The sequence below is a fragment of the Ziziphus jujuba genome, chromosome 10 (assembly GCF_031755915.1).
Source record: "Ziziphus jujuba cultivar Dongzao chromosome 10, ASM3175591v1".
NCBI lineage: Eukaryota > Viridiplantae > Streptophyta > Magnoliopsida > Rosales > Rhamnaceae > Ziziphus > Ziziphus jujuba.
The window spans coordinates 27,514,435-27,538,816 of NC_083388.1; the positions used below are offsets into that span (position 1 = coordinate 27,514,435).

The window sequence follows — 24,382 nt, forward strand, 5'->3', positions numbered from 1 at the left end:
ATCTAAGAAGTCACCTGAAGCTAATATTAGGAAGATGATAAAAGCAGGACAGTGAACATGGTGCTTTTATAGAACGTGACTTCAATATGTAAGATATGAAGAATTACAGGAAAAAAGGCCCATTATTTCTGAAATTGGGCACTGAATTTTGAAGGAGGTTGCTGGGGATGTTGACCATCCAACTTGTAATAACTTTTTGTTCTCTACCATTTGAGTATGAGTTTATTACATATGTGTATATAAAAATATAGACATAAATATTAGAAGCTAATTTCAATAGTAATATATAAATTAAATTCAAATATTGCTGCTAAAGGTCCATAACCTCCACCTTTAATTAAGACTAAGCATATTTTGTAAAAAACTTTCATATATACTCTACAAGGACAAGTCTTTGAGGACAGCTAAAGCTGCTCTAGATTCAATCACTTTTGGGGCAAAGTCTCCAGAGAAATCTTTAATTTCTAATTCCAGGAATGACGTATATCAAAAGCACTGAAACAACTTGTTTTATGATGGACTAAATAAAACAATAAATAATTTGCAAATTCGTTAGCATAATATGTAACAAATTTCCCCCAAAAAAAATAAAAAAAAAAAGAAGAAGGAAAAAGGTGATAATGACAATTGTAATAATATGCAACAAAGTCGTGACACAAATGAAACACATGAACTAATCGAAAAATTTGAGCTTGACAGGCAATATTGATTACCAATTTTTGAAATTTTGCTACTGGTTCAGCTTATAGCAGTTCCTTAAAACGCAAGTTAATTTTATTTGATAAAGTCATTTTGCGTCATATCATCATAAATTGATATTACGTTTCATATTCAATCATAGAAAAGAACTTTTGCAACTTAAAAAAGAAAAGCGCTTCTGTTCCTCTGTTTCATACATACATACATACATACATACATACATGTATGTATATGTGTGTGTATATAGAGCATCGACTTGAAAAACCACTACCAAATTGCTAGACCCAGATTTGTTTTTGTCCCTATCAAACCATATTCAATTGTACTCACCAAATATTTGGTTGGTTTTTTTATTCTAAACACCAAAAATAGCATGCATGGCAGAGAAGCTCCATGCTGTATTCAACCTCACCTATAGGAAACTAAACCAAATCCATGCACAACTCATCAAGAATCCAAAACCCCACATCTTAAACCCCTTGCTCGGATCACTTTCAAACTCTCCAACTCCACAAAATGCGCTTCTTCTCTACAACCAAATGCTTCTCCACCCAACATCCCATAACCATTACACTTTCACTCATGCTCTCAAGGCATGTTTCTCACTGCCTGCACACCAAAAAGGCCTAGAAATCCATGCCCATGTACTGAAGTGTGGTCATTATTCTGACATCTTTATCCAAAACTCCTTGCTTCATTTTTATGTGATTGTAAACGATGTTGTCTCTGCTTGTCAAGTCTTCGATTCGATATCATACCCGGATGTCGTTTCCTGGACTTCAATCATTTCTGGGCTTTCTAAGTGTGGGTTTGAGGAGGAAGCCATTGTTAAGTTCTCGTCCATGGATGTAGAACCTAATTCCACCACCCTTGTTAGTGTTATCTCTGCTTGTTCCAGTCTAGGAGCTTTCAAGCTGGGTAAAGCTATTCATGGTTTTAGTATGAGAAAATTGTGTCAAACTAACATTGTATTAGACAATGCAATGCTGGATTTTTATGTGAGATGTGGGTCTTTGGTGAATGCAAGGTACATATTCGAGAATATGCCTAAGAGAGATGTGGTTTCTTGGACTACCATTGTGGGGGGTTATGCACATAGAGGGTTTTGTGAAGAGGCAGTGAGGCTTTTCAATGAAATGATCCGTGGAGGGGAAGCTGAACCTAATGAAGCAACCATTGTCAATGTATTGTCTGCATGTTCTTCCACTGGTGCTTTGAGTTTAGGCCAATGGGTGCACTCCTACATTGCTACACGCAATGATCTTACAACAAATGATAATGTGGGCAATGCTTTGATCAACATGTACGTCAAAGGTGGCAATATACGTATGGCCATCCAGGTTTTCAGCACCTTGGAGAGCAAGGATATTATTTCATGGAGTACCATTATAAGTGGCATGGCAATGAATGGGCATGGCATGCATGCATTGCAGCTCTTTTCACTCATGCTGGTTCATGGTGTTCCTCCTGATGATGTAACCTTCATTGGCTTGTTATCGGCATGCAGCCATGCCGGGATGGTTGAAAGAGGGTTGATGATCTTTAACGCCATGAAAGATGTTTACCAGATTGTGCCTGAAATGCAGCACTATGCATGTGTCGTTGACATGCATGGTAGAGCAGGGCTCTTGGACGAGGCAGAGGCTTTCATTAGAGAAATGCCAATGGAAGCAGAAGGGCCAATTTGGGGAGCTCTGCTCAATGCTTGCAAAATTCATGGGAACGAGAAGATGTTTGAGAGAATCAAGCATTGTCTTCTTAAGAGTAAAGGAGTAGGGACTGGAACTTTGGCTCTGTTGTCCAACACTTATGCTAGTTCTGATAGATGGGATGATGCTAATAAGGTTCGTGATGAAATGAGATGGATGGGACTGAAGAAAATGGCTGGATGTAGTTGGATTGAGACCGATCCACCTAGCAATATGACATAGCATTCTTTTAAACGTTTAGCATATCCTGGACGGTAACATACATTCTTTTAAACGTTTAGCATATCCTGGACGGTAACATACTGCTTTGCTTGTTAGTTTTCGCAACTGGAAACAGGATTATTTAAAGACATTTACATGTAGTTCCCAAGTAAAAAGATTTGGAAAGAATTTGCTTCCCTGATTGAGTTATCAATACATAAAGTTCAGTTGCAACTGCAAGATGGTTTTGGCATTTTGTAAAAAACCACAGTTTTATATCTCTTAACAAGAAAGGGATAAAGGATTGATCTGAGCTAAAAGACAAGAAATGGTATGTGATGGCAAATGAAGATGCATAGTGCTATTACTAAATGGAAAAGAATTTGCATCTGACAGCAAATGATACATGTACTCTCAGTGCTATTTGATAGAAATTGGTACTGCTGTATTTAGTAATTATCTCCTGGAAAACCCAGTTTGATGCTGTTCTTATTGGTTAGGTTATGATCTCTATGGTTATATAGATGGTACCACACCTTGTCCTTCATCAATCATAGCTATTGCATGTGATGATTCTCTCAATCCTAATTACCATTTATTGGGTTCGGTGAAATAAGCTGATTCTAAGTGCTATTCTAGCTTCTCTTTCCAAAGATGTTGGACATCTTGTAGCCGCTGCTAAAACTTCCAGTGCAGCATGGACCAACTTCAGGTTCCAGACTTCATCTACTGGAATGTCTCGTACAGTCTCAAGGGAATCGTAGTCACTGAATATCTATCTCATGTTAAGAGTGCTGTAGACAAGTATCCTCTCTTCGGTAAACCTACTGATGAGGATAAGATCACACTATATCATCAATGGTTTATTCTCTGAATTCAAGGATATTTCCGCTGCTGCGAGAACTCATGAAACCTCCATCTTCCTTCGCAACCTGTATGAAAAACTCACCAAACGTGCAGCCAACCTAGCAAATTGTTCTTCCTCATCTCAGTCGGGATCTCAGACAGGGACTTCTTCTCAGAAAAGGGTTCTCTAATAATTACATTGGTAAGTGTCGGTTGTGTGCCCGACAAGGACACTCTGCAAGTTTTTGTCCACCTTAACAACAGTTGATGCAGACACCTCCACCACATCAACATCAACAGAAAAATTTTCCATTGACGTAAAACCTGCAGAGCCTGAATTTTTCATAATTCAATGTCCAAGCCAAATTTTCCAGTTCTAATATAAACCTCAAAGTTTTATATATTTATTTACATATCTATTTCTATGTTTTGTTTGTTTTGATTTCGCTGGAATATGAATGTGAATGACCATATTAGAAGATATATGAGAATATTGACCATATTAGAAGATAAATGAGAATATATTTAGAATAATCATCACATGTACCACCGACATGAACAAATTCTCCCAAGTAACATTCTTTACTCTTGGGAAAAATATTCTTCATGAAGCATATTTCGACTTCCAAGAACCACTTAAATTTATAAGATCAAAACTACTTATGAATGGAATAATTTAAAAGAACTGAAAACTACTTATGAATGGAGTAAATAAAGAAACAAATAATTTGAAGATTAAATCAAACTCGCTTCCCATCATCTCAATATGCTAGCAAAATACAAAAATATAACGTAAAGTGGGTTCCAAAACATTAAAAGCGGTACACAGATCCAAAATTGCCTCAACAAATATGCTATAAAAAAGAAAAAAAAAAAACTGTGAATCTCTGTTGCCAAGGTCGCACATGCTTGCAATCTCCAGTCAATCCATGAAGGAAAAAACAAAGTACCATCTCCACAGCAAGCACAGTCCAAAGGTTTAGAATAACTGTCTCTAGAAAATATAAATGTACCTGCTGAAAGAGGGAAATGCATGTTAATATCTAGTTGAAATACCACAACCACAAATACCCAGAAAGATGGCAACAGATGATGCAACACAAAAACAAAGAAAAATTGAACACATGCATATGTATATACTGTTTATTTCAAATTTCACTTCTTAAAAATATTAAATTAACACCTCTTCCAAAAGACAAACAAAGCATTCAAAATAACAAAGGAAAGCTCAGTTAAAGCTTAATTAAAAGTAATGCCAGTAAAATACCTCAAAACATTTCAGCGCCTATCAGTTTTTCCAGTTGAGCGTTTTCCAGAGAACAAGTGCTTTGGTTTCAAAGTTGGAATTACCCTATCTGCCTCTCCACGACGAGCATCTTTGTTCCTCTTCTTGACGGATTTCTTTGCAAGTTTCAGTGCCTTGCCCTTTTGTGCAACATCCTTGAAGCCCTCACCAGGAACAACTTCAGTTGGTGGCCTTGACCTTGACCTTGACCTTGATCTGGACAAAGACCTCAGGCGCTGCTTCTTGTTGGGTGTGTCCACATCCATATCCATAACATCACCATCAGTATCTCCCCTGTCAAGCGACCTCTCCCTCTTCCGGCCTCTGGACTTGCTCCGGGCTCGGTTAATCGCCAAACTTGGATCGAGCCCCAAAGCTGATAGCTGTCTCCCCATTCTCTTTGTTGTGAATTCCTTGTCCTTGTCAAATTTCCTTGGTACAGTTGGCCTACTTTCTGCTGTGCTTTTCTTGATCCTATGCTGTTGAATGAGCAAGGTTTTCTTTTTCCTGATCTCAGCCAATGCCCTTAGCTCTTCTGGAGTCAGTTCCTTCCCATCCATCTCAAAATCATCATCATCTTCCTCTGCCTGTCGTAGTCCTTCTTCTTGTTCCAGCTCTTCAAGCCTTTGTAATATATCAACATCAACAAAATCATATACGTTGTGTCCATCAAGAATTTCCGGCATTATATCTTCCTTCCATTCATCATTGGCTAAGATGTAGTTCTTCTTCAAACTGGCAGAATACACACCTGCGCCTCCATTTTCCTCTTCCAAATCCTTTTCCGTTTTCCTATTTACCTTCTCTGCTGCTTGCTTTGCCTTGGCTTCCAAAACAGCCTGAGGTATACAAGGTGGCCTTTCCTTCTGGTCACGTGTCTTTGGTATTGCTACATGAAACCTGTTCAGGCAGTCATTAATTTTTTTGGATTTCATCTTCAATTCCACCCTCTGATTCAATAACCTCTCACAAGCTGCATTTTTTACGGCAATCACCCCATCCTCAGTCAAAGTGCTCATACTCAACAGAACATCTTCGTCATTTGTAGGCTCACCTCCTTGACCAATCACAGTCTTCATGGCTTCAGCTTTCATCTCCATGACCAACTTCATGTCTTCCTCAGGAATGCTCTCCAGAGGCTGCAAATCAATTTTATTGCAGACTATAGTCAAGGGTTTGTTCATGAACAATGACTTGATACTGTGAAAAAGTGCTGCCTGTTGGGCAATGCTATAGCCACAAGACCCCGAGACGTCCAAGAAGAACAATACAGCAGCTCTCAAATGTGCCAGAGCTGTGATACTGCACATCTCAATTATGTTGCGGTCTTCAAAAGGACGATCCAAAATACCTGGTGTATCAATAACTTGATACCTCAGGTATTTATAGTCTGTATGACCCACAAAGAGTGACTTTGTGGTAAAAGCATAAGGTTGGACATCCACATCTGCTCTAGTAATCTTGTTAATGAATGAGCTCTTGCCAACATTAGGATACCCACAAATCAAAATGGTTCGGGTGTTGGGGTCAATTGAAGGTAGCCTTGCCATATGTTGTCTAATTTGCTCTAAGTAAGCCAAACTAGGGCCAATCCTTTTTATCACAGTACACATGCGGCCAAGAGCGGCAACCTTCAGGCATTTGCATCTGTAAAGCGAATCCCCATACTTCAACAATTTGACATAATCTTTAGAAATCTTACTAATAAGGTTCCTTGCGGTGTTGATTTGCCCAAGTGCAAGCTTGTAATGGTCTTTGTTGTAGAGAACATGAAGAAGATCACTATAAAATGGATGGATATCATCCAGTCTAGGGAACTCATCAATGATTGTGGAAAGCTTTTCATGAAAGTTCTGTTGGGTATACTTCACTTTCCGCATATAAAACTGACGAAGACGGGAAATGGCATACCCCTTATGAACAACAGTCGGAGTCTGCCTTTGAGTGCGAGAAAGGATGATGTCAATGAAGTCCTTCCCATTTGGAACCACAGTAATCTTCTTAAAATTATACTGCACCATATTTCCTTCCTATTCTGTGACAATTAAAGCAGAAAAAAAATAAATAAACAAATAAATGACAATATTTAACATATCTTCAACATAGCAAACACAAATTCTTATACCGGTTCCTGCTAATCCAAACTCATATACATAACATACTTTCATAATACCAAAACAGATCTCTTTGGGAAATTTCTCAAATCAAAATCAATCGATAGTTAGTGGCAACAGCATATACCATTCCAATAAAATTTACAAATTAAAGCTTAAAATCTTTTTTTTCTTTTTTTTTTTCATCTTTCCAACCAAACAAAACAAATTGGTATTAAAAACCCAACAACGATTTCAAACTGTTTAACTTCAAAACTTAATTTTGACCAAAAAAAAAAAAAAAAAGAGAAAGAAAAGAAAACAACAAGTCTTAGGATCCAAAAAAGCTTTTTTAAGAAAAAATAATAGAAAAGAAAAACAGACAATCAAGGGGTTGAAGCCATTACAGCATTAAGAAGGAGAAAACAAAGAAATAAAAAAGAAAATGGAGAATTTGCGAGGCTTACCTTGCGACGGCGATGTTGGAACAGAGAGGAGCGGCTTAAACCCTCGTCTAAAGAGAGTGAGGGTCGGCGGCTGTATATTATCAATAGGGTGAATAACACTTTGTTTTTTTAAAAAAATTATATAAATGCTTTTGAGAAAAAATAAATTAATAACACCGTGGCATTTTTTATTATATATTATTATTATATAATGAGGGGGGGAAAAAAAAAAAAAAAGGCTAGTTATATAGCATACAAAAAAAATAATTTAGTTATATAGTGTTATGTTTCTATTTTTTTCTTTAAACTTTTTGCATAGTCAATCAGGAAGAAGAAATAGATTTTTTTTTAAAAATAACAAATATTGAGATGTTGTTTTATCATTTTTGTGATAACTGGTAAATACTAATAATCAGTTTCGCTTAGCATGATGTTTCATAATTTTTCCTTTTATTTTTTTTTTCTTTTAGGTCAGCATGTAAAATGTAAAAATTCAATCCAAAAGTTTCATTGAAAAACAAAAAAAAAATAAAAAATTCTTCCTTTATCCAGAGTTTGGAGCTTTGAAGAGGCCAACAATGGCGAGAGCAGTGGGAGTGCTGAGAGTTGTGGGAGTGATGGCGATGCCTTCTTCTATCCCTCTTAAACCCCATATTTCTTTCTTCCACAACCGAACTTCTTTGTTCCTCAGACCCCTCTCTGCTGTCTCTGCCTCTGTCGCCTCTTCCACTGAGCTTCTAACGCCGAATTCAATAGAGAGCTTCAATATCAGCCTTCAACCTTACTTGTCCTGTTGCATGCCCCATAAACGCTTCAGGGTCGCTGTGTTGGTCAGTGGTGGAGTCGATAGTAGCGTTGCTCTTCGCCTTCTTCGCGCAGCTGGACACTCCTGCACCGCTTTCTATCTCAAAATTTGGTTCCAAGTAAGTTCCTTTTCATTTTTTCCGGGGATAAGAGTATTGGGTTTTGCTTCGTTTTGATGTTTTTGGCTCAGGGAGAATTGGAAGTAATAATGTGGGACAGATTGAGTTTTTGAATATTATGGCTGAAAAAGTAGAAAACTTTGAAAACTTTTCAATGGTTTTAAACATGGACTGGTGATGCTAAGCATTGCATATTCATTTCTTCTAGTGATTTTGACTTTTTGCGAGTATGTTGGGTTTTTCCAGAAGAGAAACCTGGCTCTAATATGTGTTCCTTTGTAGGAAGATTTTGAGAATTTTTGGTCAGAATGCCCCTGGGAAGAAGATTTGAAGTATGCCAAAGCTGTTTGTAGTCAGGTAAGTGTGTGGCATTTGTAAATTGTATTGAAGTTGTTACAATGCATTTTGGAGTGAAAAGAATTTGTTAGGAAATAGGACATTTTTCAATCCTTTGGTGCTCCATATAAAGTTTGCATCTTAGCATTTACATGTTCCAGAAATTCATTAGTTCCAGCTATGCACACATGTATTCACCTGCCTTTTGATGTTTACTATATGTCTTGCATTCATTGGTTCTAAAGCTGCTAATCTATCTGTGCACATTTTCAATGAAAGCCAATTTCTTATGTTTGTAACAGAGCTTTGTATTGATTTCCTTGGTACGGGTTTATGTAAGAGAGAGACTTAATTATTAAAACTGACATTTGTTTTCAGGTTGATGTTCCATTAGAAGTTGTGCATTTGACGGATGAATACTGGGAGAATGTGGTATGAAGTGCCGCTTTGATTGCTTCTTTTTCTTTGTCCAGAACATGTATTATAGATAGTTATTTTCCTTATGTATGGTCCATTTGTGTTTTGCTTCACAATCATATTTTGCATCTTCAACTGTTACTTTTTCTATGTAAGCCTAATCCTGCATCCTTCTTCACTATTCCCAGCTACTTATCAGGCAAAGATTCTGTATTGAAGTAGATGCACCAGATTCAAATAATTTATAAACTTTAGGCTAGGCATGATATGTAGAACTTACATTCTCTATTCTTCTGTCCGAAAGTACTTTCATAGTTTTCAACCTGAGGTGAAAGCTTAAAATTTCCAATGTGGATTACAAGGAAATTGGACGTTTCATTGTTTTTCTGAATTCAATATTATAGTGTTGATGTTGTCTGTTTTCTTCTTTAGTCATCTTCTTGTTGGGTAAGTAGATGAAGACATTGAAGTTTTATTCCCTGCAAGTAAGTATTGAAAATTATTGGTCCATGTTTCAGGTGTCTTACATTATTGATGAATATCGATGTGGCCGTACTCCTAACCCTGATGTTCTTTGCAATACAAGAATAAAATTTGGTATATGGTCAACATAATTTAAGTTGCAACTCTGTCGTTAGATCCATTTCTGGTTTATTATCTTTTTAAGCTTGTCAATTGTTGTTCAGGTGCATTCATGGATGCAATCAGCAAGATGGACTTCGACTATGTGGCTTCTGGACATTATGCAAATGTTATCCATTCAAGTAGAAGTCAGACAGACAATATTACTGTTTTAGAACTATCAAATGATATGGTACTTAATATCTTTCTGTTTATTGTTTGACACAATAACTTTATGAGTTTCTAATGCTAGTCTTTCCATGTGCAAAATATTTCATACGAATCAAGAGGCTTGGTTTTTATTTGGTCAGTATCATTCATTTAGGTAAATTGTTCTGTGCTAGATGCAGCGAAGGACTTACCTTAATCTAAAAGTGCGATAATATACATAGTATGTGGTGTTATGTGTCTGTGGAGTTTTTACATCGTGTTTTTGCTTGTCAATTTCATTCTGATAATATTCTGACAAAGCTTTAGTTACTTTGGACAATTTGTATCTGAATACTGCTGGTTTTTTATATCTTTTACTTGGCTTTTTAGGTGAAGGATCAGACATACTTCCTTTCACATCTTTCTCAGGCCCAGCTTAAGCGACTAATCTTCCCACTTGGCTGTGTCTCAAAGGTTAGTGAGGGCTAGTTCTATTGCATTGCATAAAGTTTCATGGTTTTTGACTTGGTTGTATCTCAAAGGTTTTTGACTTAAAGTTTCATGGTTTTACTTCTTATCACAGAAGCTCTTTCAGGCATGTTTCAGTTCTAATTCCTATGTTTTTTCTTATGTGAGTTTTACAGGAAGAAGTTCGCAAACTTGCCACCAAGTTCGATTTGCCTAACAAAGATAGAAAGGATTCGCAAGGAATATGTTTTCTTGGGAAGGTATGTCATTTGCTGGTGATCCTGGTTCAATTTCTACACATTTTTTCCCATATATGTTATAAGTTCTTCCAATCCAGTTTTCTGTTTCCCATTGCAAATTATGTGTTTTTACTTGTTAGAATGGATCATAATATTTGTCGTTTCTCTAAATGACTTTGCAATGTCTGTTTCGAACATTCTTCTATCCAATTCATTTAAGTGGCCATGATTCTCAACAAGTGACTTTATTCAAGTTTAATCTGTTCTGTCTCTTTTTTTTCGCATGTAGATAAAGTTCAGTGAATTTGTTGCAAGACAGATAGGGGAGAAGGAAGGTATCATTTTAGAAGCTGAAACGGGAGATTTACTTGGAAAGCATAGGGGGTTTTGGTTCTATACAATAGGTCAACGTCAAGGTCTACGCCTCCCAGGAGGACCCTGGTATGCTTTCTCAATTTTCAGTTGCCATATCACTTTTAAATTTTGCTTGCGACTTTTGTCTATCCATTTCTTTTATATCACTTTTAAATTTTTCTTGCGACTTTTGTCTATCCATTTCTTTTATGTTATATATAAGTTCTCCAAAGCAAAAGTGGCACTAGCATGTTGTTGTAACTCTTAACAAATATATAATTAGTATAAAAGATATTAGTGTATAAAATTTGATTTAGTACTTAAAACTGTACTATTGGTTGAGTACTGGATACCCAGGAACATTAGGATATGCCAAGACTTCCAAATAGCTGTGTATTGACTCAGTCTTATCGTTGCTTTGTATCTTAGATCTTTCAAACTATTCACTTTCAGTCTTCATAAAAAGTTCAACTGCTTATTTTATTCTTATCTGTCTTGTCCAGGTATGTTGTTGAGAAAGATGTTAGAAACAATGTAGTTTTTGTCTCAAGAAATTACTTTTCATTTGACAAAAGAAGGCGGCTTTTTCGTGTTGGTTCCTTGAAATGGCTTAGTGGGTTGCCCCCAAATCACATCTCTCAGCTACGGTGCAAGGTAAAGTAGTGCGCTACTGATACCCATTATCGATTTTAGAGCGCCATAGAGTCTAGTATTTTAAGTAAAATATGGTTTCAAGCAAAATTATGCTTCATTCCTCATGGAACATTATCTGTCTAGCACTGGAACAGTTAAATCTCTGAAAACTTGTATTCTTCTAAGCATTTCTTACCTGACGATTTCAGGTGAGACATGGCCCTGGTTTTTATAATTGTAGCTTAACAATGGAATCTGGTAAAGATAGCCATGAAGATGTTGCAGTTGTCCACTTATCTGAAGATGACCAGGGCCTGGCAGCTGGTCAGTTTGCTGCCTTCTACCAGGGAAAAACTTGCTTGGGCTCAGGCATTATTTTGGAATCTTGGGATGATCAAGGGTTTCCTGTATGTGCAAAAGCTCTTGAAATTGCAAGAATGGAAGATAAATCACTACTTGGAAAACCAGTTAAGATAAAAGTGAAACCAGAGAAGACTCATTTTATGGAAGCCAATCAGAAAGGTGTTATTGAACTTAATAGAGGACAGAGTTCCCGAAGCGCCTCTGCTGCCATCAAACAACGCAGCCAAGCATCTCAAGGAGAAGTAATTTCCAGATTTCCCATGAAGTTGCTGCAAAAGTTTCGACAGAAGTGGTTATGGTTTTTCTAATTTTTTTTATGCAAGCAATTAGGAGTTATACAGTCATGGAAAATTCTTAAACGGCAATACAGCAGAGATTTTGATACTTGGAAGTGTTGGCTTTGGTGATGTATAGAAGAAATTGGACAATTCATAATGTATAATGCAGTTTGTAATTGTAATGGGGTACATTATTTTCAAGCATTCTAATAATAAACTGCTTAGTCTGTGCCAATTTTGTGCATTTTATTCTTTATAATTAGCTTCAAAATCTTTTCTCGTTTTTTAAAACGTCTTCAATGAGACAAGTGTGAGACCTCAACTGCGAAAAATTAGAGAAGAAATTGGCATTCGAGGCCTAGTTTATTATTATTTCTTTTGGATTTCAAAACGACTAAAAAAATGAAATATAATATATATATATATATATATTTGAATCATTCATAAATAATTTCTTAAGAAATAAGTTTTGAATTCCAATTTTTTATTATTATACATCATATATACTTGTACACACACAAATAACAAAGAAATAACGTTATTTTCAACCAAAAAGGAAAAAGAAAAATAATTCATAAATTGAAAAAGAAAATAGAAAATGGAAAATCTAAAACCCCAAAATGTTCGAACGGATAAGCCTCTCTTCCCACTGTGTTCCATTTCAGTCTCCACATAACCGCCATACCTTCCCAAAAAGTGTTGAGAAGCAGAGAGCTCTCTCTCTCACTGACAATGGCTGCTGCTCTACAGTTGTTGTGCTACGGCTCAACAAAAATTGCAACTCCACCACCCACTACTTCTTCATCTCCTTCTTCCACTCTCTTTCCTCCATTTCTTACAACTTCTTCCTTCTCTTTCTCCAGACCCTCCCTTCTTCTACCGCTTCGTACATCTCTCCCGGTTCTTCTTCCCCGCGTTTCTCGTTCAATGGCCAATGAATTCAGCGACGATGGATGCCAAGAAGAAGAAGAAGAGGATGAGGAATTGGAAGAGGGAGAAGATGTTGATGTTTCTAATGATGAGAGTTACTCGATGTTCGATGTGGATGCTCTGGAAGAAGAAGCTCAGGACGCTGTTCGAGAATTCTCTTCCTCCTTGTCACACCAACTCAGACTCGGTGAGTTTGTAAAGCTTTATTTATTTATTTATTTTTTAAATTATTTATGTTTGCCGAATATTTGGAAATCAATGTGGTTTTGAATGAGATGGAAATGGACATTCAATTTTCTATTTGGGGAAGAATTGGCAATTTTGATGGTCTGGTATCGACCCACTTCGTTATTATTCTAAAATTTGTTGAAAGTTTGCAACTTTTTTTCTTTTCTTTTTTTAAATTAAAACAAAAATAAAATGTTCATTTTTTATTTTTTTTATTTATTTTTTATTTTTTATTTTTTTTGAGGTGGATGTAGAAACTTTTTTGGAATGATGGTTTTTGATGATCATATCGCAGAATTTATTTTTGAGCTTTACAAGGGGAGCCTTAATGTTAATCATAAATTGAGTGGTATTTAAGTGATCTAGGCATCTTGTATCTGTAAGAATTGTTTATCTATTATTACTGTCTGATTTCAGAAGATGAGAAAATTAACCAAAAGGAAATTGGTCGAAAGCAGAAGAGGCAGAAAAATACAACTAAAAATGTAAGCAAGAATCCAATTTTTGGGTTTTGTTTTAATAATAAGAATTAAAGGTTGAGAATCAGAAAAAAACTATAAAAAAATTTGAACTTTCTAGGATACAATGAAACTATTCTTTCTTCGTTTTAAGTTGGTAATTCTGTTTTAAGTTGGTAATTCTTTCTCTTACAGAAAGAAAAAGAGTAGGAAAAAAAAAAAGAAGAACGAGGAGAAGAAGCAATCAGTGAAGAATTTATAGTTTCTAAACCTTTTAAATTTCAACTGCAGGTCCCTGACTATCTTCTTCCGAAAGTTGCCATAGTTGGAAGGCCTAATGTTGGAAAATCAGCACTATTTAATCGTCTTGTGGGGGTATTTTATCATGAAGTCTAGCCTTGCATTTAGCATTTACTTTGGAGAACTTGACTCCTAATTTGAGTTTTTAACAGTCTGTAACTTGAATTCATTTCTGTTTACATACATCATAGGGAAACAAGGCAATTGTTGTTGATGAACCTGGGGTAACAAGGGATCGCTTGTATGGTAGATCCTTTTGGGGCGACTATGAATTCATGGTTGTAGACACTGGTGGAGTTCTTACACTTTCAAAATCACAAGCTAATGTTATGGAAGAATTGGCTATTACAACAACCATTGGTATGGATGGAATTCCACTCGCCTCCAGGGAGGCAGCTATTGCCAGGATGCCCTCGATGATTGAAAGACAAGCTGCTGCTGCTATAGAAGAATCATCTGTCATTGTATTGGTAGTTGATGGCCAGGTGAGGATTTTTTAATCAAAAAAGGAAAAATATTTTGAGACAAAGAAAATAAAAAATAAAAAAGGACAAAAGTTCTATGTTGAGAATCATTGGTCCTGCTTGAAGTCCACATTTTCACATGTTAAGAGAAGCTTCTAGGGCATCATCTATCAGCTATCATTTAACTTTGCTTGTGCTTCATTGTAGCTTCTAGGGTATGTTGGGGACATGGGAGATATAGTGGCAAATACTGGAATATATTTGCGTATATGATAATGAAGCTTCATATCTTAGTTCTCATTTAAGTGACTTATTAAAAGCCACCATGAACAGAGAAGCTTTTGGGTATTGGTCTAGTTAGAGGATTCTATTGAGTTCCTTGGTTGACATAAGGAGTGGTTTGAAATTAATTAATCCAGAATCTTTAGATTCTTAGTATGTTGGAAATTTTATTTCTGCTTAGTTTTTACAATAAATATAAAGATACTAATATTGACAATGTTATCAGGCAGGACTAACAGCAGCTGATGAGGAGATTGCAGACTGGCTACGTAAGAACTACTCCAACAAGTGTATCGTCCTTGCAGTTAATAAATGTGAATCTCCACGTAAAGGAATACTACAAGCGACAGAATTTTGGGCCTTAGGGTGATCTGAACTCTTTAACACTTTATGCTTATAAATACTTTGTGACCTTGATGAAGGATTTTGGTCTTCATTCGGATAGCAAACATTTTTCGGTTGATCTTTGAGTTTTTTTATTAATATTACACATTCATTATTTCATTATATCTAGATCTTATTTGATAGGTATTGCTTTGCTTTTGCTTGGCATTTTGTCCTCTAGACACATTAATGCACAATTGATTGTTATAAGATTTTAAGCTTGCAATATGGTGGACATAATGTTAATGCAAAACAAAATATATATAATTTTTTTTTTTGCTGATTAAATAGGTTTTCACCACTTCCTATATCTGCTTTATCTGGGACTGGTACTGGAGAACTCCTTGATCTTGTTTGTTCAGGACTGAAAAAGATTGAGGTTTGTCATTCCTAATTTTTTTTTTTACTGGGTATTTCTATATTAAGATATGGCTTATTTTTGTTCAGTTCTATTATTAAGTAGAAATCAAGTTAAATTATACCATCCATTAATAATTGTTAAATAAGTTCTGAAAAATTTAAATATAAAGCTCCTCTATAATCTTTTCATCAATCACTGAATCTCTCTATCTAGAATATTTTATGCTTGTCATTGATGGGGATACAAAAAAAAAATCCTTATGTACTATTACTATTATTGTTTTCTTGACTATATATATATATATATATTTTTATGTAGAGCCATGAGAATTTTGATGAAGAAGATTATGTTCCTGCAATATCAATTGTTGGGCGACCAAATGTTGGTAAAAGTAGCATTTTGAATGCATTGGTTGGAGAAGACAGGACAATTGTTAGCCCGGTCAGTGGTACTACCCGTGATGCTATCGATACTGACTTTACTGGACCAGATGGCCAGGTTTGTTTGAATTATAGTTTGTTCTATTGTTCTCATATTTTTAGCTATTACTAAAGCTGCCTTTCTACTATTGCTAAAATTTAATAGATAGACATAGTTTGGGGTTATCTGAACTAAATACTTCACATAGAAGACTTTAGGGATCTTTGAGTATCCTAGACAATTTTAATTTTATAATCTACTTTTTTCCTGGAGGTTTTAGATATATTTTCTGTATGTGGAATCAGAAATTAAAAAAAATAAAAAATAAAAAATAAAAAGAAGAAGAAATTATCAGGTGAAAGGATAATGTAGAGTCTGCTAATCAACTTTTGTTTTGTGGTTGTAACCCCCCAGTCTTGCTGGGGCATCCTGTCTATTCAAGTTTCTCTTGTTTAATTATTTGGGTTCTTTAGGTTGTAAAACAAGATTTCAAGAACAAATGTTGCTATTTGATTGATGGAATTCTACATCCTTTATTAGTTCAACAAATGTTGCTATTTGATTGATGGAATTCTACATCCTTTATTAGTTCATGCACTTTGAGTGATGGATCACTGCCATATCAGCACTCTGTTTTTATTTTATATCTTTTAATTAATTTTTTGAAAGGAAGTTAATTTCCTCAGATCTTACGTCAATAAACCTTGTCTATAAAATGCATTGGATTTTTTTTTTTTTCTCAAACATATTAATCATTTGTTTTGTAGAAGTTCCGGCTTATTGATACTGCTGGAATTAGGAGAAGAGCAGCTGTTGCTTCTTCAGGTAGTATGACAGAGGCTTTGTCAGTAAATCGAGCATTTCGTGCTATACGTCGTTCTGATGTTGTAGCTCTTGTTATTGAGGCCATGGCTTGTATCACAGAACAGGTACTTTGCCCTTCTTGTTCTCTCGTCAATGGTTTCAAAAATGTATGAAGAACATATGTATGCCATATCTTGCAGTGTGCAGAAAGAAAGGTAATCAAATATCATTATGCATGCCTTAAGAAATAATAAGCAAGTTCTTCTTTGCTTTAATATATTGGTACTGCAAGTCATGATTATTGCTATACTGCAGCATCTCATACCTTTCTTTTGGCCTGAATTTATTGTCCCGGCTAAATTTTCTAGGATTTCAAGATTGCTGAAAGGATAGAAAGAGAAGGGAAAGGTTGCCTGATAGTTGTAAATAAATGGGATACAATACCAAACAAAAACCAGCAGACTGCAACATACTACGAGCAAGATGTTAGAGAGAAGCTTCGTATACTTGATTGGGCCCCTATTGTATATTCAACTGCAATAGCTGGTCATAGCGTTGAGAAGTATGTTCTGACCTAAAGCTATCTTTCATTTTATAGGTCAACATGCAGTTCAGTTACATTAAAAACCTGCTTCATATGTACGAAAATGCTCTATTATCATTGGTCTTGATAAATGGACACACTTCCAACTGGAAAATCTGCTCTTTTACCGACAAGGTGGATGTAAATTGGAATGTGACTATTGGTTTAATTTTACTACATCTTCTAGGTTTTTGTTTGGCATCAGCTTTTAAGTGGTCGCTCTGAATGAACTTGTTTATTCTTGAAGAGATATACTGTTAACATTTCTCAATCAAGACATCTGTTCATCACTGTCATCAATTTCGTTACGTAACTTTTTGATGAAAAAATTCAGATGGTATTTTGTCATATTGTGGAAACTTTCAGCCATTAGGTGTCCAGGGTTCCTGTTTATTAATAATCATACTGGTGACTGGTGAGATTAACAAATGAGAAAAGGAATTATGGGTTTTTCTTTTATAGATAAATTACTACTGATAAAATTAACACTCTGATAAGTTTGTTGCCTACATTGGCCGATAGGAAATCTGTGAGGCTATCCTACTAAAATTTTAAAGTGCTGAAATATTGCATTTACATGCATGAGAGTGAAGCAATAGTTGCCATCTCTAAGAATATTGAGCATGGCAACTGCTGGTGTACTTTTGTATCTCTAAATGTTTTTGTTCAGCATTGCAGAGTGGCCCTGGGCTATGCATTATTTCTTTTGTTTCTTTCCTTAGAATAATTGTTGCTGCTAGTGAGGTTGAAAAGGAGAGATCAAGAAGGCTAGGTACGTCCATATTAAATCAAGTGGTGCGAGAAGCAGTGGCTTTTAAATCACCTCCAAGGACCCGTGGTGGAAAACGGGGCCGTGTTTATTACTGCACTCAGGTACTAAAAATCTTGCAATAGCAGAATTGTTCTTCTTCAACAATTCATGTCATATATTCCGGTTGTGATATCATATTCTTCTTAAGGGATCAGGTTCATTCCAATATTTTTTTTGCTAAAAATTATTTATTTTAGGAAAAGGCATGGTCAATAAAGTTTTGCACAATACTGCTTATATTAGAGCAGTGGTTGGTTGCTAGAAACCCGCTTTAATTGCTCTTTTGTTGAACATTGGTCGTTAAACTCAAATGAAACAAATTTGTTATCCAGTATTGTATCACGTAATTGGGCAATCCATTTAGTTTTACTGAATGTTTATTTCGCAGGCTGCTATAAGGCCACCTACATTTGTGTTCTTTGTTAATGATGCAAAACTCTTTCCTGAGACTTATCGGCGTTATATGGAGAAGCAACTGCGAAAAGATGCAGGGTTTTCAGGTACTCCAATCCGGCTTCTGTGGCGCAGCAGGAGAAAAATGGAAAAAGAAGAAGGTTAAGTCTTCCCATCTTTGCTGTAAATATTAGTACATCCATATACACATTAAACAAACATGCACATACATACATCTAATACCATATACACTGTAAATTTGTGTTTCAGTTGACAAGTATGATTAAAAGTGAACATTTCATTTTCTTTAAAATTTTTCAATTCCTAAAACAAAGAAATAGACATTTTATGTGGCTTTTATTCATCTGTTTACAGGTAAATCTGTACCAAGGACACAAGCAAATCTCGTGCTACGTAGCAAGGAACTGGCATCAAGTAAATGAGAATATGAAATATACAAAACCTGTTCATGATATGAAACCAACCTGGGTCTAATTCCTTTCGTCAACTGAAGAGCGTTGTTTAATGTTGGATCATCTTTCTTAATACTGACTTTTTGTGTCCCTGATGTAACAGTCTGAGCATATTTTTATCATAATGCTAGGTGATCATCTTATTGTTAATACAAATTTCCAGTTGTTACCAGCCTCATCATTTTCTTTTTCTTGGTAAACTTTCTTACCTATATATATATATATATATGACAATCATTTTCTCTTCGAATGTTGATATCGTGTCTTTTATGATCTGAGCCACTGGTGCGTGTCATATAATGGTAATGAAATAAGCAACCATGATGTTTCAAAAACCGTACGGATACAGACTGGGTGACAAAGCCAAGACAAAGACAGCTGAAAACAGTGAAGGTAGGTCTAGGTCCCCATCTTGGAGAAGGTAAAATCATAGATCTAATACGATATATCCTCACATCAAATGCAGTTGGTCTTGTTCTTATCACAAATTAATTGCACACTGAATGCTTCGCGCTTAATTACACACAACCAACTCTCATCTTTCTGTCAATGATATAAATTTCCTGACAGTTATTTGTTCTTTCTCAATGCTTCTTCCTTTTGGTGGTTATAGAATATGCTGGAAAGGTGTTTGTTTTTATCTGAATAGGATTGGAAAGTTTTCCTTTTCGGTTTGTTTTGTTAAGACTGTTGTGTAATATTCTCTATTTGTGACTAATTTTACTTCTAAATGCATGGAGTTCACATATAAAATATTTACATACACGTATTTTTATTTGTGGATGATAATCTTCTAGCTTCCTGAATCTCACAACCACTGTATCGTCGCTTTAAAAACCACTTATTTTCTATTCTTTCAAACTATCAAATCCAAATGGTGAATTGCGTTGATGTTAATAAATAAGCCGCTAGTTATATTGATTTATGCTCTTGGAGCGAGTCCATTGATTAGAAGTCTAGATTAATAATAGATGGAATGGTAGAATTTTCAAACTAGTTTATTAAAGGATATAATTTATTTAACTAGTTATTAAGATACAGTTAGTTCATTAATTGAGTTCAAAGTATTATAAAAATATTAGATTTAGATGTTAATAAAAATACTGCCGTGAATTTTCTATCATATAATATTTTACATATTATTTTTTTTAGTGATTGAGAAAGAAAAATTTTGAAAAAAAATACATAAACGTGTCAGTGTGTTCTAGATTAATCTTCTTATGATTTATCATATTAATGATCTACCTTGTGATCTGTTATGTAAAGAATTGTTTGAAAGATGATGTGGATTCAAAAAAATAATTTTTGCACTACTAAATGTTAATAATGGATAATAAATATATTACATATAGATGATGTTGAGAGTGATTGCCTACCTACGCACCGTTGTCTGAATAATACTATAGAGTCAATAAAACACAGAGAAAAATAAAATTTCTAAACACAAAGAACAATAAAATGCCTAAACACAAAGAACCAGTAAAACACGGTCAACAATAAAATGCCTAAACGAAGATAAAATGAAAATATATTAAAATTCACTGGGTCTCCAAGGTAAAAAGAATCAATCATAACTCAACAATAATAAACTATTTAATTATCAAATTTTTTTACTGCATTTTATATACAAAATGTGATGTGATATTATTTTTGTTGAATTCATTTATTCATGTAATTAGATTAAATTAATTTATCACCCATTATATCCTTGCTATTTAAAATTTTATAGTGATAGTAATACTCTTCGATTAAATTCAAAACCGATACACGTACGTAAGGGTGTCTAGCAAGCGACAATAAAGTAAATTCTGAGCCTTTTCAACCTATTTCGAATTTTACCATTTATTGTATTCTTGTTTTGTTTGTCCCATTGCAGAAACATGGCAATCTAGGCATTTTGGAGACTGTGACAGCCTTTTACCATACTAAGGGTAAGAAGAAGAAGGGAAAAAAAAAAAAAAAAAAAAGGCATGCATATATAGTTTCTGCTTTTTCATAAGTGATTTCTAAAACAAAGTTGTTTTTTTCATTGGCTTTAGTTAGAAATATTTTTAAAGATCAGAAATAATTTTTAAAAATAAATTTTTAAATTCAAAAATTGTTTCTAGCTTCCCAAAAACCTTATCAAATAAGGTTGTAGTATCAGATGTAAAATAATAATAATAATAAATAAATTTAAAAGATGAAGCTAAGTAATTTTAATAATAAAAATTTTATTTGTTGCTGTTGATGAATGATCATCAATAAAATTTTTAAAATGATCACTTTTATAGTTTTAAAATAAATTTATATAATTAAATGCTCTAATTAAAATTTATCATATAAAATAATGGTTCTTATTAGAAATAACAAATTTTTTTCAAATGTTGGAATACAAAATAAGTACATATAGGAAAATATATACCTTATTATATAAAAACCAGGGGAAAGGGAATTATTTTGTCATTCTAGTACACATTTACTTCTAAATTTTAATCCTCCCAAAAAAACAAAAAACACCAAAATAATTTCAGTTTCATCTGCTCCAGAAAAACAAGAAAGGAAAAAAAGAAAAAAAAATTCTAAAGAAAGGATTTTTCTATGTCAAAAGTACTTACTTTTTTGTTTTTCAGAAATAAGTACATGTTATATTTGGACAGTCTAGTTAATAATGTGATAACCTGAGATCAATAGCTCGTGATGAGATTCCTCCTGGCATTAATATAAAATATATATATATATATATATATATATATATATATATATATATATATATATTTACATATATGTTATTTATGGACTTTTGATGGTAGATTAAATCATTAATGAAAATACAAAACGGTTGTATTTTTTTTTATTTTACTTGAAAAAAAAAATATTTTTCGGTAGTATTATAGATATCAGGCTGTAGCATTGCGCCATGCGGCATTGTAATATGGAATTATCCGAAACAATAACGAAGCTTATCAAAATTCGAATCTTAACTTCCAAATTCACAAATATGAAGGCCAAATAATTTTTTTTGGCTAAGCTACCATCCTCGATAATACAAAACGGTTGTACTTGTGTATTCCCTATTAATTGGATTAAATATTTCTCCTTATTGCAACTTATGGAAGTTCCAAAATACCATCATTTGGTTTCAAAATGCCGCTTGTAGGAGAAGTGGAGATGTAAATTAGTCTTCCATATATATATATATATATTTTCTCTCACCAGGGATAATAAATTCAAAATTTATCATATCTTTAAAAGTGAAGGTGAGAGAGAGCAAGCAGGAGTTTTGTACAGGTGAAGAAAGGAGCTTTTTATTTTCAATTTTTATTTTTATTTATTATTTTGTTTTAGCAAGGCTGAGTCATCAATTTTTTTAAATGACCAGGTTGATTTTCTTTCTTTCTTTTTTTAATAAAATGACCTTTATCTCTCTGCAAGTCTAGTTTTTTATGGACCCTTAACCATGTCAAAGCACGAAATTATATAATATATGCTAAATTGAAAAGGAGGGCGATTTCACTTATAGGGTGTTTGAGTAATGGTAAAGTTAATGGAAATCTAAAATTTTCTAGGAAAATAAAATTTTCTTATGTTTAGATAATTTTTAAAAGGGAGAATTTGTAGGTTCCAGCAGAAAATAAATTTCACAATTTAGGAAACTAAGATGGAAAGTGAATCGTCTAAAAAATATGTCATTTTAAAATTCTCTAAGAAATTAGTTTTATGTATTTTTTAAATACAATTTTATTATTTTGTTTCAATACACAAACTTGTTTAATTACTTGTAAATCTTATTTTCTTTTATAATCAATCAAACACTATAAAAAAAATTTTAAGAAAAATAATTTTCAGAAGACTGAATCTTAGAAAACTATTTCTTGCAAATCAGTTCCCTTTAATACTTCTTCTTTTATCAAACAGGCCATTAGATTTGGTGGAATTTAGTGTAAATTTTATTTTGTTCTACTATTAGATCGAGTTTACTAATAATTATAAATTTCGTTAATATAGACAATGTTGCCCACCATTTGATAAGGGATGACCATTCAATCATGCCGTGATTCTATATAATCCCGGTCTGATCACATGTAATAATCTAGATCAAAGAGTGATAAATGCTTGTCATCCAAAATAGCATTTATGTTTATATGTATATATATATATATCTATATACACATAATAATTTTCGAATCTAAGATCTTAAATTTTAATTTAAATATTCATTTTATCTTATCATTAAGCATTTATCTCATAATTAAATTAGATATTTGTTGATAAGAAACTTATTATATATATATATATATATATATAATTTCTAGTTGCACTACCAAACAAGTTTAAAGCAGTCTCTATTTTTCAAATTTGCAAAATTACCTTTCTATTTTTTTTCCCCCTCTAAAATCTAAATATCTTTTACAAAATATATTGTGTACAACCTAGGGGCTTGCAAGCCATAAGGTATGATTTGAAAAGCTTGCATTGCGTGAGGTACGAACTAAGGGGCCCGTACAATCTATTATTCTAGACCATTTGTGACGTTTTGGCCTTGATTCTCATTTGGCCCTCCAATAAGATTGGAACTATCGTTATGGCACGACCATCCTTCTTTCATTTTCATTTGTCTTAGTTGAAAAAGTAGTTGCATCAGTCTTCAATGTGTTTGTAAAGTCCCACATCAGCTGGAAAAGGGAACGAAACACTCCATATAAGTGGGTATGAATACATTTTCCTTGCAAGGCATTTTAAAACCTTGAGGATTGGGTTGTAAGAGAATTTTCCAGGCCCAAAGAGGACAATATCACATGCGGGTGATCTGGGCTGTCACAGATGGTATCAGAGCTAGATCCAGATCGGTGTACCAGCGAGGATGCTTCCCAGGGGGGGAGGATTGTGAAGTCCCACATCAATTGGAAAGGGGAACAAAACACTCCATATAAGTGGGTGTGGATACATTTCCCTTGCGAGGCCTTTTAAAATCTTGAGGGCTGAGTTGTAAGAGGATTCCACAGGTCCAAAGAAGGTCCAAAGAGGATAATATCGCATGTGGGTGGTCTGAGCTGTCACATGTTGCCCTCAAGTATGGTCGAAAGTGTCTACACCACTTCTTCCTGGATAGTGATTGGTTTTGCACCACTCAAGAAGGCTTGGGTAACCTGCAATTATTGTCACAAAAAATCCATAATGCCTTCCATTATTTATTGCTGGGTTTCTTAGAATGCTTTTGTCTTCCTTTAACCATGATTCAAGTCCTAAAATAGCTTACGAATTGATTATTGGGTGGTCATCTCCATTGAGTACTCAATTTTGCTGGCTCTTTCCTCATTGTTGTTATAGGTTTTAGATTCCTAAGATATTAGTTAAATTTTGTACCATTGTCCTCTATTGAAATCTTTCTATTGCATTGGGTATCCCAAAAATCTATATTGGAATATGTTAAAAAATTTCTAACAATAT

At 34.2% G+C, this 24,382-nt stretch overlaps 4 protein-coding genes across 11 annotated transcripts; 3 read left to right on the plus strand and 1 right to left on the minus strand.

The window, feature by feature from the left end:
- The first annotated feature begins 845 nt into the window (after positions 1-845).
- Positions 846-3,889, plus strand: LOC107412594 (pentatricopeptide repeat-containing protein At1g08070, chloroplastic). Its single transcript, XM_016020397.4, has one exon. The coding sequence runs from the start codon at positions 1,077-1,079 to the stop codon at positions 2,628-2,630; it is 1,554 nt and encodes a 517-aa protein (XP_015875883.3). The 5' UTR covers positions 846-1,076; the 3' UTR covers positions 2,631-3,889.
- Positions 3,890-4,167: 278 nt separating this feature from the next.
- On the minus strand, positions 4,168-7,459 carry LOC107412616 (nucleolar GTP-binding protein 1). 3 transcript variants are annotated; one of them, XM_016020425.4, is made up of 3 exons: positions 7,301-7,459; positions 4,723-6,775; positions 4,168-4,468 (listed from the first exon to the last, which is right to left on the minus strand). In XM_016020425.4, the coding sequence occupies exon 2, from the start codon at positions 6,759-6,761 to the stop codon at positions 4,734-4,736; it is 2,028 nt and encodes a 675-aa protein (XP_015875911.1). In that variant the 5' UTR covers positions 6,762-6,775; positions 7,301-7,459; the 3' UTR covers positions 4,168-4,468; positions 4,723-4,733. The 3 variants fall into 3 exon arrangements, with proteins under 3 accessions (XP_015875911.1, XP_015875910.1, XP_015875912.1); XM_016020424.4 differs by having other exon boundaries at positions 4,168-4,471; XM_016020426.4 differs by having other exon boundaries at positions 4,168-4,471; positions 4,723-6,770; positions 7,301-7,429.
- A 136-nt stretch (positions 7,460-7,595) lies between these two features.
- Positions 7,596-12,305, plus strand: LOC107412608 (uncharacterized). 2 transcript variants are annotated; one of them, XM_016020409.4, is made up of 10 exons: positions 7,596-8,202; positions 8,485-8,559; positions 8,917-8,970; positions 9,474-9,552; positions 9,642-9,769; positions 10,117-10,200; positions 10,371-10,454; positions 10,753-10,874; positions 11,291-11,441; positions 11,630-12,305. In XM_016020409.4, exons 1-10 carry the CDS (start codon positions 7,858-7,860, stop codon positions 12,089-12,091), a joined length of 1,584 nt encoding a protein of 527 aa, XP_015875895.2. In that variant the 5' UTR covers positions 7,596-7,857; the 3' UTR covers positions 12,092-12,305. The 2 variants fall into 2 exon arrangements, with proteins under 2 accessions (XP_015875895.2, XP_015875893.2); XM_016020407.4 differs by having other exon boundaries at positions 7,599-8,202; positions 10,723-10,874.
- Positions 12,306-12,652: 347 nt separating this feature from the next.
- Positions 12,653-19,151, plus strand: LOC107412607 (uncharacterized). 5 transcript variants are annotated; one of them, XM_060812293.1, is made up of 12 exons: positions 12,657-13,178; positions 13,637-13,704; positions 13,966-14,052; positions 14,169-14,462; positions 14,950-15,089; positions 15,399-15,486; positions 15,787-15,966; positions 16,656-16,817; positions 17,061-17,254; positions 18,016-18,148; positions 18,475-18,640; positions 18,855-19,151. In XM_060812293.1, the coding sequence occupies exons 1-12, from the start codon at positions 12,794-12,796 to the stop codon at positions 18,920-18,922; spliced, it is 1,965 nt and encodes a 654-aa protein (XP_060668276.1). In that variant the 5' UTR covers positions 12,657-12,793; the 3' UTR covers positions 18,923-19,151. The 5 variants fall into 5 exon arrangements, with proteins under 5 accessions (XP_048324958.2, XP_048324957.2, XP_060668276.1 ...); XM_048468999.2 differs by having other exon boundaries at positions 12,660-13,178; positions 17,998-18,148; XM_016020406.4 differs by having other exon boundaries at positions 12,662-13,178; positions 13,969-14,052; positions 17,998-18,148.
- The last annotated feature ends 5,231 nt before the right edge of the window (positions 19,152-24,382 follow it).